The sequence below is a fragment of the Solanum verrucosum genome, unplaced genomic scaffold (genome assembly GCF_900185275.1).
Source record: "Solanum verrucosum unplaced genomic scaffold, falcon-dt-bn FXZP01000225.1, whole genome shotgun sequence".
Lineage (NCBI taxonomy): Eukaryota > Viridiplantae > Streptophyta > Magnoliopsida > Solanales > Solanaceae > Solanum > Solanum verrucosum.
Window position 1 is genome coordinate 183,972 of NW_026020022.1, and position 14,682 is coordinate 198,653.

General features: G+C 31.0%; 1 protein-coding gene across 1 annotated transcript; it reads right to left on the reverse strand.

The window, feature by feature from the left end:
• Positions 1–401: 401 nt before the first annotated feature.
• LOC125821089 (8-hydroxygeraniol dehydrogenase-like) lies at positions 402–2,557 on the reverse strand. The gene is made up of 5 exons (XM_049500502.1): positions 2,469–2,557; positions 1,658–1,771; positions 959–1,469; positions 711–864; positions 402–604 (listed from the first exon to the last, which is right to left on the reverse strand). Exons 1-5 carry the CDS (start codon positions 2,555–2,557, stop codon positions 402–404), a joined length of 1,071 nt encoding a protein of 356 aa, XP_049356459.1.
• Positions 2,558–14,682: the final 12,125 nt, after the last annotated feature.

The following is a 14,682-nucleotide window of genomic DNA, read 5'->3' on the forward strand; positions in this document are numbered from 1 at the left end:
ATGAAATTAATCAAATCACATGATCAAGATATACATATTTTTGTCTTTTCTTAATAATATTAATGAATTTATTATTTCAAATAATAATAAAATGAAATTAATTAAATATAGATACTTCCCTGATTTCCGCCTTATATTAAGGGATTTGATTAATTTAAATTTTCAAAATTAATTGTCTATTCGGTAGATACATGTATCTCGCAGATTCAAACTCATGTATCCTAAGCATGAAATATGGTAGATGAAGTAATATTTGAAACTATCGGGAATGTTAGTAATTAGGACCTAAACTAGTGGGATTTATGTAGTTTGCCCTAATATATAATTATAAGCCTATAACACACTCATTTCCTGACCGAAAGAAAAACAGCCATAGAACATAAACAAGACATCCCTCCATCTCAACTCTTGTTCAATGTGTTGTCAATGCCAAGCACAAAACGATATTTCACGTCTGATTTCAAAAGGCGCTCCAATGTTGTATTCACATAGTCCATTGGCACGACTTCAACATCTGGTGTTATGTTATGCTTCGCCGCAAAATCTACCATCTCTTGTGTCTCCTTTATCCCTCCTATCTGACTCCCCACCACTAGCTTCCTTCCTGTTGCACACATTATATACTTATGTATCAATATTTTAAGTTCAAATTTAAAAAACTATATATATATATATATTAGATAAAATCGTCGATTGAAGAATAAAGGTACCCAAAAGTAGGGGGAATATGGGCAACTCTAATGGTTTTTCAGGAGCGCCCAACATCACAAGTTTCCCATGAGTTTTCAACAAATTAATCAATGGAAGTAGAGGGTGAACCGCAGAAACAGTATCGATGATGCCATCAAGTGAGCCGGCTGCATCCTACTCGTATTACACGTACAAACAAAAATTAGTGTTATTCTTGTGTCATACACCCATAATTAATTTGAGATTGAAGCATAGTTGATTGACCGACCTGCATTTGGTCAGGGTCATGACTGACCAAAAAAGAGTTTGCGCCTAAACGCTCAATTGCTTCGTCTTTCTTACTAAGAGATGTACTAATGACAGTCACTTTGGTTCCGAATGCCTTAGCGAATTTCACAGCCATATGTCCAAGCCCACCAAGGCCTACAACACCAATGTGCATTCCAGGCTTGTCAAGTCCAAAATATTTCAATGGACTATAAGTTGTTATCCCTGTACATAACAGAGGAGCAACTTCCATTGATAAATTTTCTAGCCAGTGGACCACGTAGTGCTCATCCGTTACCATTGTATTGGAGTAACCACCATACGTGGTGGTTCCATCGGAGTAGACATTATTGTATGTTAATATCTGATCGGGACAGTAATTTTCGAGATCGTTGTCACAGTCTTCACATTTTTTACATGATCCTACTAAACATTCAACTCCAACTTTTTCTCCAATTTTGAATTTCTCCACTTTGCTACCAATTTCAGTTACTACACCAATAACTTCATGCCTATAAGAGAAATTGACAATTACAAAGTATTGAAACTTGGTGAATAATAAGTTCGCTCATTTACTATATTCCACTTTACTTATAATTTAAATATTTACTTAAATATTATAACCTTGTCGCAGACCTAACAATAGTTGTTACGTCTGCGACGGGATTTTAATAAAAGAACATAGTAAAATGAAGCTTACCCAGGTACCATGGGATAGATGCTATTTCTCCATTCATTCTTGAGCTGATGAAGATCAGCATGACAAATTCCACAATACGATACTTTGAACTGCACATCTTTTTCACCAGTCACCCTGCAACACCCATTATTAATTATTGGTGTAATATATCACAAATACAATAAATTACAATTGAGAATAAAATGATAAAATAAATAAATATATATTCAGTGAGTTGCGGATAGTTCGCTCTTTTTAAGGAGATTCAAGTCCACTGTGGTATAATCTAAACCGATATAACAATATTACTCTTAACTTGTCTCCTCTAAAATACAATCACCCAACAACGTCGTACAACTTAAACAACTTCGGACTAGTTGAGGAGTCCAAAAGCTCCATATAAGAACATCTTCTTTCAACATATAAATACTCTCTTTTATATAGTGAATAAAGTTGAAGACCTAGAATATTTTCTTTGTCTCAACTCTCTCTTTTCAGTACTACATACTATAATATTTTTTAATACTTAACATATTTATAGGTGTAGAAGTCTTCCATATAATCAATGGGTAGAATAAGGGATATAACAATATAAGTTATAAGAAACTAATGATAAGAGTTACAAGAACTAATGACGTTCATATAAGGTACAGGAGTTATAACAATTTATATCCACTAACATATACACTTAATATTTTATTTTAATAATAAAATATATTTACGCCAACAATAATTAAAGTTTAATTTATCTTTGCACCTATGTATAAATGCCAGTTTATATGAGTTAAATTTAAAACAAAAAATGAAAAAAATAAAATTAATTAATTTGTACCTTCTTGAAAAGTTGAAAGGAGAAAGAACACCAGAAGTGTCTCTAGCTGCCCATCCAAAGGCCTTTACATTCTCATGTGATTTTGCCATTTTCTTGATTTGTTTGTTACAATTAATTTCAGTAGAGTTACTGGCCAATGTCTTGATTTTAACTTTTATAAATATGCCTCAGAGTTGATGATGTAGTCGATGAGGTATGAATCAAATGTTATCGTCATGGCTTCTCTGTACAAACAATTTGTCTTGGTTTGATATATGATAAGACTTTTATTATTACCCTTTAATTTCTGTGGTTGTTTCGAATTTTTAAAAATATATCTTAATTATATGGGTGTTTTATTATCCTTTAAATAATTTAAATTAATATTATTATATTATTTTTTGTTCACCTGACATAAAAATTATATAGGATGCCTACTTATTAAAGATATTTTTTTGAAAATTTGGAACAACTTTATGTATCACTTTATATATTTTTACGGTGCAAGTACCTTTATTTTTGGTTTGATGATTCCAACTTCAATTATGACTTTCACTTTCATAACGACACATGTACTCTCTTTCTATATATATATATATAGTTTGCATGTATAACATGTGTCTTTGGCTTCATATCCAGAGACCAATAAGCCATCTTTTCCTTTGAAATTTCAGTTATTCTAGAAAATTCAAATTATGTATATCTTCAATTTCACTTAAGAATATATACATAATTTAGGGGGCTTTACATTATTTCTTCATCCTAATAATGTATTTTTTCGACTAAGCGTTATCTCCAATTACTCACACATCAAGCAATCGATCACTTTCTTTTGAGTTATTTTATTCGAATTTTGCTTTATTAACACGAGTTCAATTTTTTTGAGTACATGAGGTTTGTTCGATTGAGAATATGATGGCATTTTAGCATTTATAATGCAAGATTTTTTGCTGCCAATTGTGTTTTATAATTTTTGTCTAATTAATACTAGCAATTTGCTGTTGATGGCTAAAAGAGAATGATTGTTTTCTTTACCTTTTGGTTATGTGAGTGATATATAAAAATCCAGTGTTTATATACATATATATATATATATTCACTTAAAATTTTAAAAGGAATCTTTAATAATATATGTTTGGAAATTACGTAAAAAAATATTATAATTCACAATAATTAATAATATAAAAAATATATAAAATTATACGGTCAAAAAAAAAATTAATTGAGTCTTCAAATTTTATCCGTGCCACATAAATTGGGACAAAGAAAGTAACAAATATTATTTAAAAGTTACATAAAAAAAATTATAAATCACAATAATTAACGCCCTTAAATATCTAAAAATCATATTAAGAAATCGGTTGACTTTTCAAATTATTTATATCACATAAAAAAATTATAAATAACAATAATTAATAATTCTAAATATCTAAATCATATTAAAAAATTGATTGACTCTTCAATTTTTGTTTATATCAGCTCTTGATCGACATGCTTGAAAGTTTTATAAATCACAATAATTAACAATTAAAAATGTTTATAAGACACATAAAAATTTGATTGACTCTCAAAATTCTATCATGTCACATAAATTAGGACAAAAGGAATAACATTTATTACATCTCTACAAATAGTATAAAATATTATAAATAACAATAATTAATAACTTAAAATACTTACAAATTATACAAAAAAAATTGCTTGACTCTCTAAATTAAATTTGTTTCACATAAATTTTTAAAAAATAAGTAATATATATGGAGTCCGTGCTAATACGGGTTCCGATTTCTAGTATATGGATAAGTGAGAAGGATACTTTTTTGTGGCTCAAATAAACTAAGAAATTTATCCACTAATATATAGAAAGAACAAGTACAAGTTGACATGATGGATACTCTTGGAGGTAAAGCTTTAATATATATATAGTTACAATGTAGTGTTTTCCCCATCATAAATAAAAGTTAATGAAGATTCCCATAATTTCATAATTAGTCTTTTGTTTTCCCCTCTCCCTCTTTGATACTAATAATGAAGAATGAGGCATAAATATTGGAATATATTATTAACTGTGGTCGAGTTATAGTAATTTATCTAATTTCTGGATAATATTAGTATTTTATTTTATTTTATTTAATGTAATAAAATTTTTATTTAAATAGATCATTGTTAATATGTGTGTCAATTACTTATATAGTAAATGATTTTTGTGTATGAAGTTATTTAATTTATACACGAAAGATTAAAATTATCGGTTATTTTAAGTTATAAATTAGATGTTCACAATCAAAGTTGAAGTTGGACAAACACCTTGATGATTGTAGCGCAAGATTAAATATAATTCGATTTTAATTATGAGAATGACTAAATTCCAACTTCTTGTCCTAGTACATTCTGTGTGTATTGAACGGACCAATTAGAGGGTGTTGTTTATGTTTTGAATATTTATAAACAACTTCTCTAGTCCATTACGTGTACTTATACTCTTAATCTTGATATAGTTATTATGATTTATGTAGTTTGATTTATTAATTTAATCTATTAAAATGTGAGACTCTATTATGAGTCAATATATTCCTAATAGATCGTGTATTGACAAATCACATTAGTGAAATAATAATTAGTTGATAGAATCATGTCTCAAACTTTAGATAGAAGACACCCCTTTATGGTTACTTATAAGTTTTCACGTGAAAATCCTACAAGTGGATTTTATATCCGCCATGTGAAATAAATTAAGTAAGATTGTAAAGGATTAAATTAGTCAATGAATTAATTTAGGATATCAAAAAATTTGATTTAATTGATTGGTGTCAGTAATTCTAACATGAGGAATTAAATAAACTGTAATGATAGATTTCGAATTTAAATTGAGGAGTGCAATTACATATTTTTAGTGGAATATATAATTTATAATTTATTATGATATGGTAATTCATTCATTTAGGAATTAATGTCATAATAGGAAGCCTCATATTATAAATCTTAGATACCTACTATGCCTGATTAATTAATCAAGAATTTGAAAAAGAAAAAGAAAATTCTGGAAGTAATAATTTATACCAATCTTCTACAAGGAAAGGATTATTTTCCATTTAATAATTTACATTATTTTTGAGAGAAACAAAAACGTTCATGTTGATCTCTTAAAGTAGTAATATTGTCCTTAAAGAAAGAATAAAAAATGTATGGCTTTTATTGTTTTGATTGCCCTTCATGGCAATTGATAACATCTAATTGCTGTGAATGTTTTGATTCTTTTCCCCTTCCCCTCTTCAGTAATCAGTAGAGAGGTGGATATAAAAGGCTGAATAGGGGTAAAGAGAAAATCATCCTTTTCTGAAAATAAATTACTTGTCCACACAAAGGTCTTGGTTGAAATATTAATTAGTAGAAGGCTAAAGATCTGGATTCATTATCTCTAAACGAGGTTTTTGAGAGTGGTTTTTCATTTTTGATTTATATTAACATGCTAATATATAAGTTTCTGATCCGTGATTACGTTTCTGTTGCGTATATGATTTATTTACTCTAACAATAAAAAGCCTATGTTAGGGGTGAATGGTAAAAGAATGGTGATAATTGAGACTTCAACCCTAAGTTAGAGATGAAAAAGTAGTTAGTATAGACCATGACTTGATAAGGTAGAAAAATTACAAATAAATAAGATTGAGAAAAGGAAAAACAAAGAAGTTAGAAAGCACCACATTAGAGTCCATGGAAGCAAATAAAAGAAAAGGGAATAGAAAGTAAGAAGGAAAGGATAAAAGGGTGAATAACTTGTAGTGTTCAATTAGGTTGTAGTCATTATTTTTCAAATATGTATACTACTCGTCTTGAAACCTACATTACAAGTATAGAAACTTCTTATGTGATTTCATACTGAGCATTAAGATAGTGGCATTGAAAAAGTAAGCCTATGGTATCTACATGTATAGCATATGAATTTCTTTGCGAGTGTTAAGTGGTTTGTCTTCTTTTTAATCTCTTGTCACACTTTGTTCATTGTATTTATGTGTTATTTTGGGACATTTCTTTGGTTTATGTAAGGATACTTGAATTAAAATAATTGAGTAACTTAACTTTCTAAACTAAATCACTTGTCAGCGTCTGTTGAGTTAATATAGTATCATATTACGGATTGAGGTTGCATTATTAGTCATGGAAATTTGGAGTGATTCAATATGTTTAACAAATAAAAACTAAAGGATTGATATGTTTGAAAGTGAATGTCTGTAGCGACTTACTAAAATCATTATGGAGGTTGGAATTAATGCATTCACAACTTGATAATTAGTCTTTCAATATTGTCTCTTAAGTAGCCTAATACAATTTGAGTATCCTCTAAAGAAAGTATTCTCCTTCTATATTTCCTACAAATTGATATCAGAGAAGTTTTTCGTTCTCAATATGGGGTTAGGTGAAAAAAATTATGACATCCAAAACAAATGAAGGTGTTGATTCTCAGTTGTTCTTACTCCATTTTTACGATGGAACTGAATTTGAATACCGAAAGATAAGAATGAGAACACATATGAAAGGTGAAGGTTTGTGTACTATTGTTGCAAATGGATATGAAGAGCCAGAAGATGATGATTAACTTACAACAGTAGAGATGAAAAATCTTGAGTATAAGTATCGTCAAGATGCAAAAGCCTTGAGAAAAATTCAAATGGGAGTCTCAAGAGCATATTTTACAAAAAATAGCTACTTGTGAGACTGCAAAGTCAGCTTGGGAGTCTCTAAAAATAGAGGCGTATGGTGACGAAAAAGTACGCACTATAAATCTTCAAACTCTTAGAAGAGAGTTTCAAAATTTGAAGTTGATAAAATTTGAAAAAAAAAGATAGATGAATATTGCACAAGAGTCATGGATGTTGTCAATAAAATGAGAAATCATGGTGTGATACAATTTCTGACCAACAAGTTGTGGAAAAAATTCTAATAAGTCTCACAGAGAAATATGAGTATATTGTTGCTATCACTAAAGAGACGAAGATCTTTTTAATCTTTCCATGAAAGAGCTAGTTGAATCATTTTGTGCACTTGAGAAACAAAGATTTTTTCGTGAAGATCAACCCAAAGAGGTGGCTTTTCAGTCCAGAACCAATGAGAATTTGCAAAATTTCTTAAAAAGTCAACAAAAGAAGTACAATTCAAAAGAGAACAAGGATCATGATGGTTCTTCTAAGAAGGTTGAAGAAAAATGTGAGAAAAGTACTAGTCTTTTTTTGTAAAATTTGTAAAAAGACTAATCACAATGCAGAAAAATATTGGCACAAAGGCAAGCCCCAATGTAAATTTTGTAAAAAGTTTGGCCACGTTGAGAAGAATTTTTGGCACAAGCAATGAGAACAAGCAAATTTCTATTAAGGAAATTTCTTTGCTTCTCGATGCTTAAAAAAATCAATGAATGGTATACTGATAGTGGTTGTAGCAATTATATGAGTGGATATGAAAAGGATTTCCTCTCTATTGATAGTATCATCATTACGAAAGTGAGAATGGAGAACGGAGCCTTAGTTGATGTAAAAGGAAAATGTACCATTTCGATCAACATAAAAGGAAAAGGTAAGCAAATTCATGTTCTTTATGTTCCTGACTTGAAAGAAAATTTGCTTATTGTTGGTCAGCTCATGGAAAATAATTATTCTCTTGTGTTTAGAGATAATTATTATAAGATTTATGATAAAATTGAGTCAAATCAAGTCATTGTTAAAGTAAAAAAAAACAAACTTTCCTTATACAATTTCATTACAATGCATTCAAAAATGAAGTTGTAGATGATTCATGGCTTTGGTGCAAGGCCTTCGTGCGAAACATACTAAGGTGGATCCATGTGAAAATTGTATTATGGAAAAAACAACATAGAAAGTCTTTTTCAAAAGGGGTGTCTTGGAGAGTAAGTATACTTTTGGAACTAATCCATACCAATATTTGCGGACCAATGAAGACTCCATCTCTTGGAAGTCAAAGGTACTTCTTAATCTTTATTGATGATTTTTCAAGAATGACTTGAGTTTATTTCTTGAAAGAAAAATCAGAAGCATTTGCTGCATTCAAGAAATTTAAAACCCTTGTTGAGAAGCAAAAAGGTTGTAACATCAAAACCATTCGCAGTGATAGAGGAGGTGAATACACAAATTTAGAATTTGAAGAATATTGTAAAAATGAAGGCATTCAGAAGCAACTTACAACATGGTACACTTCTAAAAAAATGATGTATCTGAAAGAATAAATAAAATAATCGTTGAAATGGCAAGAACTACGATGAATGAGAAAGGGCTGCCAACATATTTTTGGAAAGAAGCAGTACATTAAGCGATGTACATCCTCAATAGGTGCCCGACAAAGGCATTGAAGGACAAAACACAAGTTGAAGCTTGGAGTGGAATCAAACCTTCTATAAGTCATTTTAAAATTTTCGGGTGTATTTGTTATGCTCATATATCTGGCGAAAAAAGAAAAACATTGGATGAAAAAAAAAGTCAAAAATGCATATTTCTTTGTTATAGTGATGTGACAAAAGGCTATAGGCTTCTCGATGTCAAAACTAAAAAATTTGTTGTTAGTAGAGATGTCATTTTTGATGAAAAACAACATAGATTTGAAACGATAAAAAGGTGGAGAGTACTTCTGTCATTTCTTTAGATGTGTCAAATCAAGAAGAGGATGAGGAAGATGAAAATATCCCTCTAGGGAGAGAAATCTCATATTTAGGTGACGAAGAACTACCTCTAAGAGGAACACAAATGTTGAGCGACATTGTAATGACCCAGTCGGTCATTTTTAGAAAATTTCATGAATTTACCATTTTTCCCTTCCGATATCTACCACGAGTCTTTTATGATTGAGTTTGAAAGGTTGGTTTTGAACTTTGAGTTAAAAGTTGAGAATTTGGTAAGTTTGTGAATTTTAAAGGCCAAGTCGTTAAAAAGTAATTTTTGGGGTTTTTCGTAGTTTCGAGTGTCAGAATAAAATTTAGTCAATTTTTCCATCAGTCTCGAAATGTGAATTTTGATTCGTGAGAGTTGTCAGTTTCGGATTCCGAGTCTTTTTGAGAATTTGAGGTCCTAAATTGTGAAATTATGAAAATTTAGCCTTTGAGTTTACTTTGGTCAACAATCGGGGTTCGGATGCTAGGATCAGAATTCTGAGAGTTTCGTTGGATTCAGGAGATGATTTAGGCCTAGGTGAGGTCCTGGTTGCTTTTTGAGAGGTCCAGAGCTTATTTTAGCCTTTTTAGGCATGAGTTAGTTTCTTGAGGTTTTCATGTATGTCAAGTCATGGAGACCTTGGATCCGTATTTTGATGGTTCTATTAAGTCCGGAACGTCAAGTATAATTGATTTGCACATGTGGTTTGTTTGTACGGGGTTCCGAACGAATTCTGAGGGTCCTTTTGATGATTTTGAGTTTTGTTGGTTTCTGGTTCTGGTGCACGACTATGTTTGTCATCGCAATCGCGAGGCTCCCTCATCGCGATTGCGTAGCATTATCTTAGGGTGCATCGCGATCGCAATGGTCAACTTTAATGAGTTGTCTGCCTTACTCATCGCGATCGCGTGACCCTGGGTTGCGATTGCGATGAGCGTTTGAGACCTGGGCAGAATGTTTTCCAAAATTGGGGTTTAAACCTCATTTCACCATTTTTGAGTTTTGAGAACTCGGTAGACGTGATTTCAAGTGAGTTTTTCAAGATAAAATTGTTGGGTAACATTTTTTATCTCTAAATCTTCGATTACCCATTATTATTATTGAATTTATGAGTTTAAATCAAGATTTTGGATTGATAAAACCGGTAGTTCTTCATGAACTTGAGTTTTGAAGTAAAAGTGAGTTTATGAACTGGTTTTAAGTCCATATTCGAGATGATTTTTCCTAATGTATTCCTAAAGCCTTGAGTAATGTTTTCAAGTATTAAATTTCGAATTCAAACCTTAATTTAAGAATTGGATTTTATGTTGATTGACCCCCCTTTTGAGAAGATTGATGTGGGTATTGTTGTTTCCGGAAATTTATTGTGAATACTTGCTTAGGCATAGATTGTGTGGCTTTGGAAGTGATTCGGAAGGGGAAGACTCAACTATTTGAGTGATTGTTGATTGATTTAAGGAAAGTGGCTTCCTAAACCTTGTATTCTAGTTGAATTCGTATGCTTCCTTTGTTGTTTGCGTGCTGGGAGTAATGGGATGAGGCGAAGGGTTAAATTGTCCACTTGTTATATCTAAATGAATGTTAATAAAATAAAAGCAACTTTCTTGAGCAAAAATGTGAATCACAGGCCATCAGAGGCGTATCCAAGATTTTGAGATCATGGGTGCACTAGTATGAAAAGATAGATATATGATACAAATTTGATCGGTTTGACATTTAGGTTCTTATAATTGAAAATAGTTAAAAATTTAAAAATTATAGGTCCAAATCATATATATTAGTTAAAATGCCAAAAGTGTTACCAATAACCACTTAGAAAGGTTTTCTTTTAGAAAAAAATAAAATAAGATAGATATAAAATTAAATTTCCAACCTCACATGCATCCAATTATTATCGCATTACATGATAATTCGAATGTGGGTTCACACATCTTTATTTAACAAAAAATTAAAATATATAATACTACTATATGTGATTTCGGGAGGGTAGCATGTGTTTACGTGAATCCGGTGACCCCCTCCTGCATACGTCCCTAGCCACAACCAAAGAATTAAATATTTTTTCTAAATAAAAAGATATTTCATTAATGTTTAGTATTAACCATCTTCACATAGTAAACAACATCAAAGTTAATAAAAATTCAAAATCTAAAAACTTTTGAATTAGAAGATTCAAATAATTACCTCTCTTTCAACTTCAGTAGCCTAATGGTTTCCGAGAGATAGATTTTAGGACATTTTAGGAAAGTTCGAACAAGGTTCAAAAGAAGGAGGTGATTATAAGACTACGACTGGTTCAGGAAAGGCAATGGTCAATTCTATAAAGAGTAACACAACCAAGACAACCCCCTAATTAGTGACTTATATTCTGCTTCTGCTAAGGACAAGGAAACAATTTCCTGCTTCTTGGACTTCCGACTAATTGGATTGTTTCCCAAGTAACCACTCACTGATCTCTGGACATGAGACCAACCTAAGTCACAGTAGGCCCTTGGGCTCGTTTGGTGTGAGGAATAAGAATAAATAGTCTTGGGATAAAAAAATAGTCTTGGGATAAAATTTAGATATCTTGTTTGGTTGACATGTTTGGGATAACTTATCCCACCATTTATAGCATAGTGATGGAATAAGTTATGCAATATCCATGGTGGGATAAGTTATCCCAGGATAGTTAATCCTGGGATAACTAGTTCCCAACCAAACGACCCCATAATAGTACAATCTGGACCTTTGGACAAGAAAATGTCCAAGGTGGGATCACTTTGTAGATACCTCAACCGATGAAATACTAAACAGAAACACTCAACAAATTCCAAATCTTGAACTTGGACAAGAAGATAGTAGATTAGTAGTCATATAATAAAAAAATCAGCAAAACCAAGAAAATTGCTTTTAACAAAATGGTCAAAATCAATGAATAGAAGAGTTTGTTGGTGTTAACAAGATAGAATAATTTGTAAACTAGTTTCTGAAACATGACAAAAGCACAAAATGGGCATCAACCAGTCCATAATGCAGCACCTTACAACAACAAATGAGTCTCAACATTAAAGGCCGTAACATATGGCCTCAAAACATAAAAATAGTAATTTGAAATGGGGTAGTATAACCTCTCAATATTTATTTTGTTGTGAAATGTCGATGTATTGAAACGGGAGGAATATTGCTTCTTGGCTCAAACCCCTTAATTTTTTTAAATTTGAAAGGAAGATAATAGAAAGACGATATTATTAAAATCATAGGGACCACAATTTAACATTGAAGTGATGCAGTTTGTAGTTCCATGTTTAATTTTTGGTTAGGTATAGCATGCAAGTGGATGATATTGTGGGTACAAGTCTTAAGCAAAAACAGCTTACATTGATGCTAATGCTTCTCCTTTGCCTATCCAACCACTCAATAATGATTTAACTTTATTTACGTTATCGATCGTTACGCGTTAATAATAAAGAAATGATTCATCTAAAAATAGGTAATCGTGCGTTTTTTAGGTCCCAGTTTACTATAACAAAAACATCTCTAGCGTAGGGTATTTTAAAGCTAGATATCAACATTGAGGATATTTGAGGATCGATAGGTGGATATAGGTTATTTTAAAGTAAAATCAACAATATTTGGGGTTGTTTTAGACCTTCTTTGTTTATTTAATCAACACATAAAAGATAAACTGATGACTTGTAACAAAATAATTAAGGACCATTACTGGTCCAGGTTCAATATCTGTTGATGGTTAATGATAGATACAATTTTAGCCATTTTCACAATTTTGCCAATAATATCATGTCTGATGATGTATGCGATTAGGGGTTGCCAAAAGGATATGAAAAATCGATTGACTTGATCGAATTTAACCGTATCAAACCAATTTATATCATTTTTCAATAAAATCGTAAACTTTTATTTAAGTGCATAACAATCTCAAACAATTGAGATGATCTATATAAAAAAAAATCGATATAATTGGAATGATTTAAAAAATAATAATTTTAGTTATTTTAAAATAAAAATAAAAATAAAGATAATAGAATTTTAAAAAATAATCAATTGAACCGTTCCATTACACTCATGCGATAATCCCTTTTTGTGTACTGGTAATTTATCCTTACTAAAACTACTACTCCAAGGACCCTTGACATGACACAAGAAAATGAATCCTTTTTTTATTTCTTTTTCGAGAGGGAAAGAGGAAAAGAAATGTTGGGAGTATTTATTCAAAAATACGACTATACGAGTACAATATAGGAGGTTTAGGGATTTTTTTCTTAGAAAAAGTAATTTTTTGGTGATTACGACTTATGCCATCAATCATCTTAAAGGGTATTTTAAAAGACATTTGGAGGCAAGCCTTATAGCATTGCGTATTAAAAACAGATCGAGATAATCTGTGAGGATGAAAGTATTGTGAGGCATAAATTAAACCTCACTAATTTGGATATATGTCAAGGCGTTGGATGAGTTTTTATTTGTTGGGATGTAAGCCCAAAAACCTCTCTTAATTAAAAGTAAAATTGCTAATCAAGTCCTTAAATTAATATAAAAAAAACACAAAATTCAACTTGTTATTAAATTTAAGAAATTTAAAAACTTAGAATTTATTTTTTCTTACCCCTAATTTTGTTTTTTCTCTTAGGGTGTGTTTGGTATGAAGGAAATGTTCCATGAAAAATATTTTCCTGGAAAATAAGTGGATTTTTGACTTATTTTCTCATGTTTGGTTCGTGAGTAGAAAATATTTTTAGAAAATATTTATAGTGTTTGGTTTATGAATGAAAAACATTTTAAAGAAAATATCTTTAATTTTTTACTCAAGAGTAGAAAATAATTTTTTATTCGGAAACCAATCTCGATAATTGATCTAGGACATGACCCGACAAGCGAACTAGAATACAACCTCGACGACAGATCTGAAATTCGACCCAAAGTTCTGACCATGACTTGACCCTGACTTTCGACCCGAGACCCAATAGTCAAATTGGGACTGAATATCAGACCAAGACCTGACCCCGACAGTCGAACGTACTGTTTTCCTTCATACCAAACACTAAGGGATCGTTTGGTTATTGGTTAGAGTTATTCAGGTATTAGTTATGTAGGTATTAGTTATGCAGTTATTAGTTATGTAGGTATTAGTTATGCAGGTATTGATTATGTAGGTAATAGTTATGCATGTATTGGTTATGTAGGTATTGGTTATGCAGGTATTGAATATGTAGGTATTAATTATATAAATATTAATTATGTAGGTATTATTTATGTAGGATTTAGTTATGTAGAATTATAATACATACATTATTACTTATTGACTATTTATTTATTGCAAATGAATATACGTTAAAAAATGGAAAATTATAAAGCTTGTATCCAAGATAAAATGCAACAGGCGCGGGGGGGGGGGGGGGGGAAGAGAAATCTATAGTGTGATGAGCACAATTAACAAAATAATGCAGTCCGGGGCAAAAGAAATCTATAGTGTGATGCGCACAATTAACAAAATGAAACAGTTCTGGGTTTGTTTTGGGCCGGGGGGGGGGGGGGGGGGGGGTTAGGGGAGGCAATAACGAAACTAAAAAAAATTGAGTTAG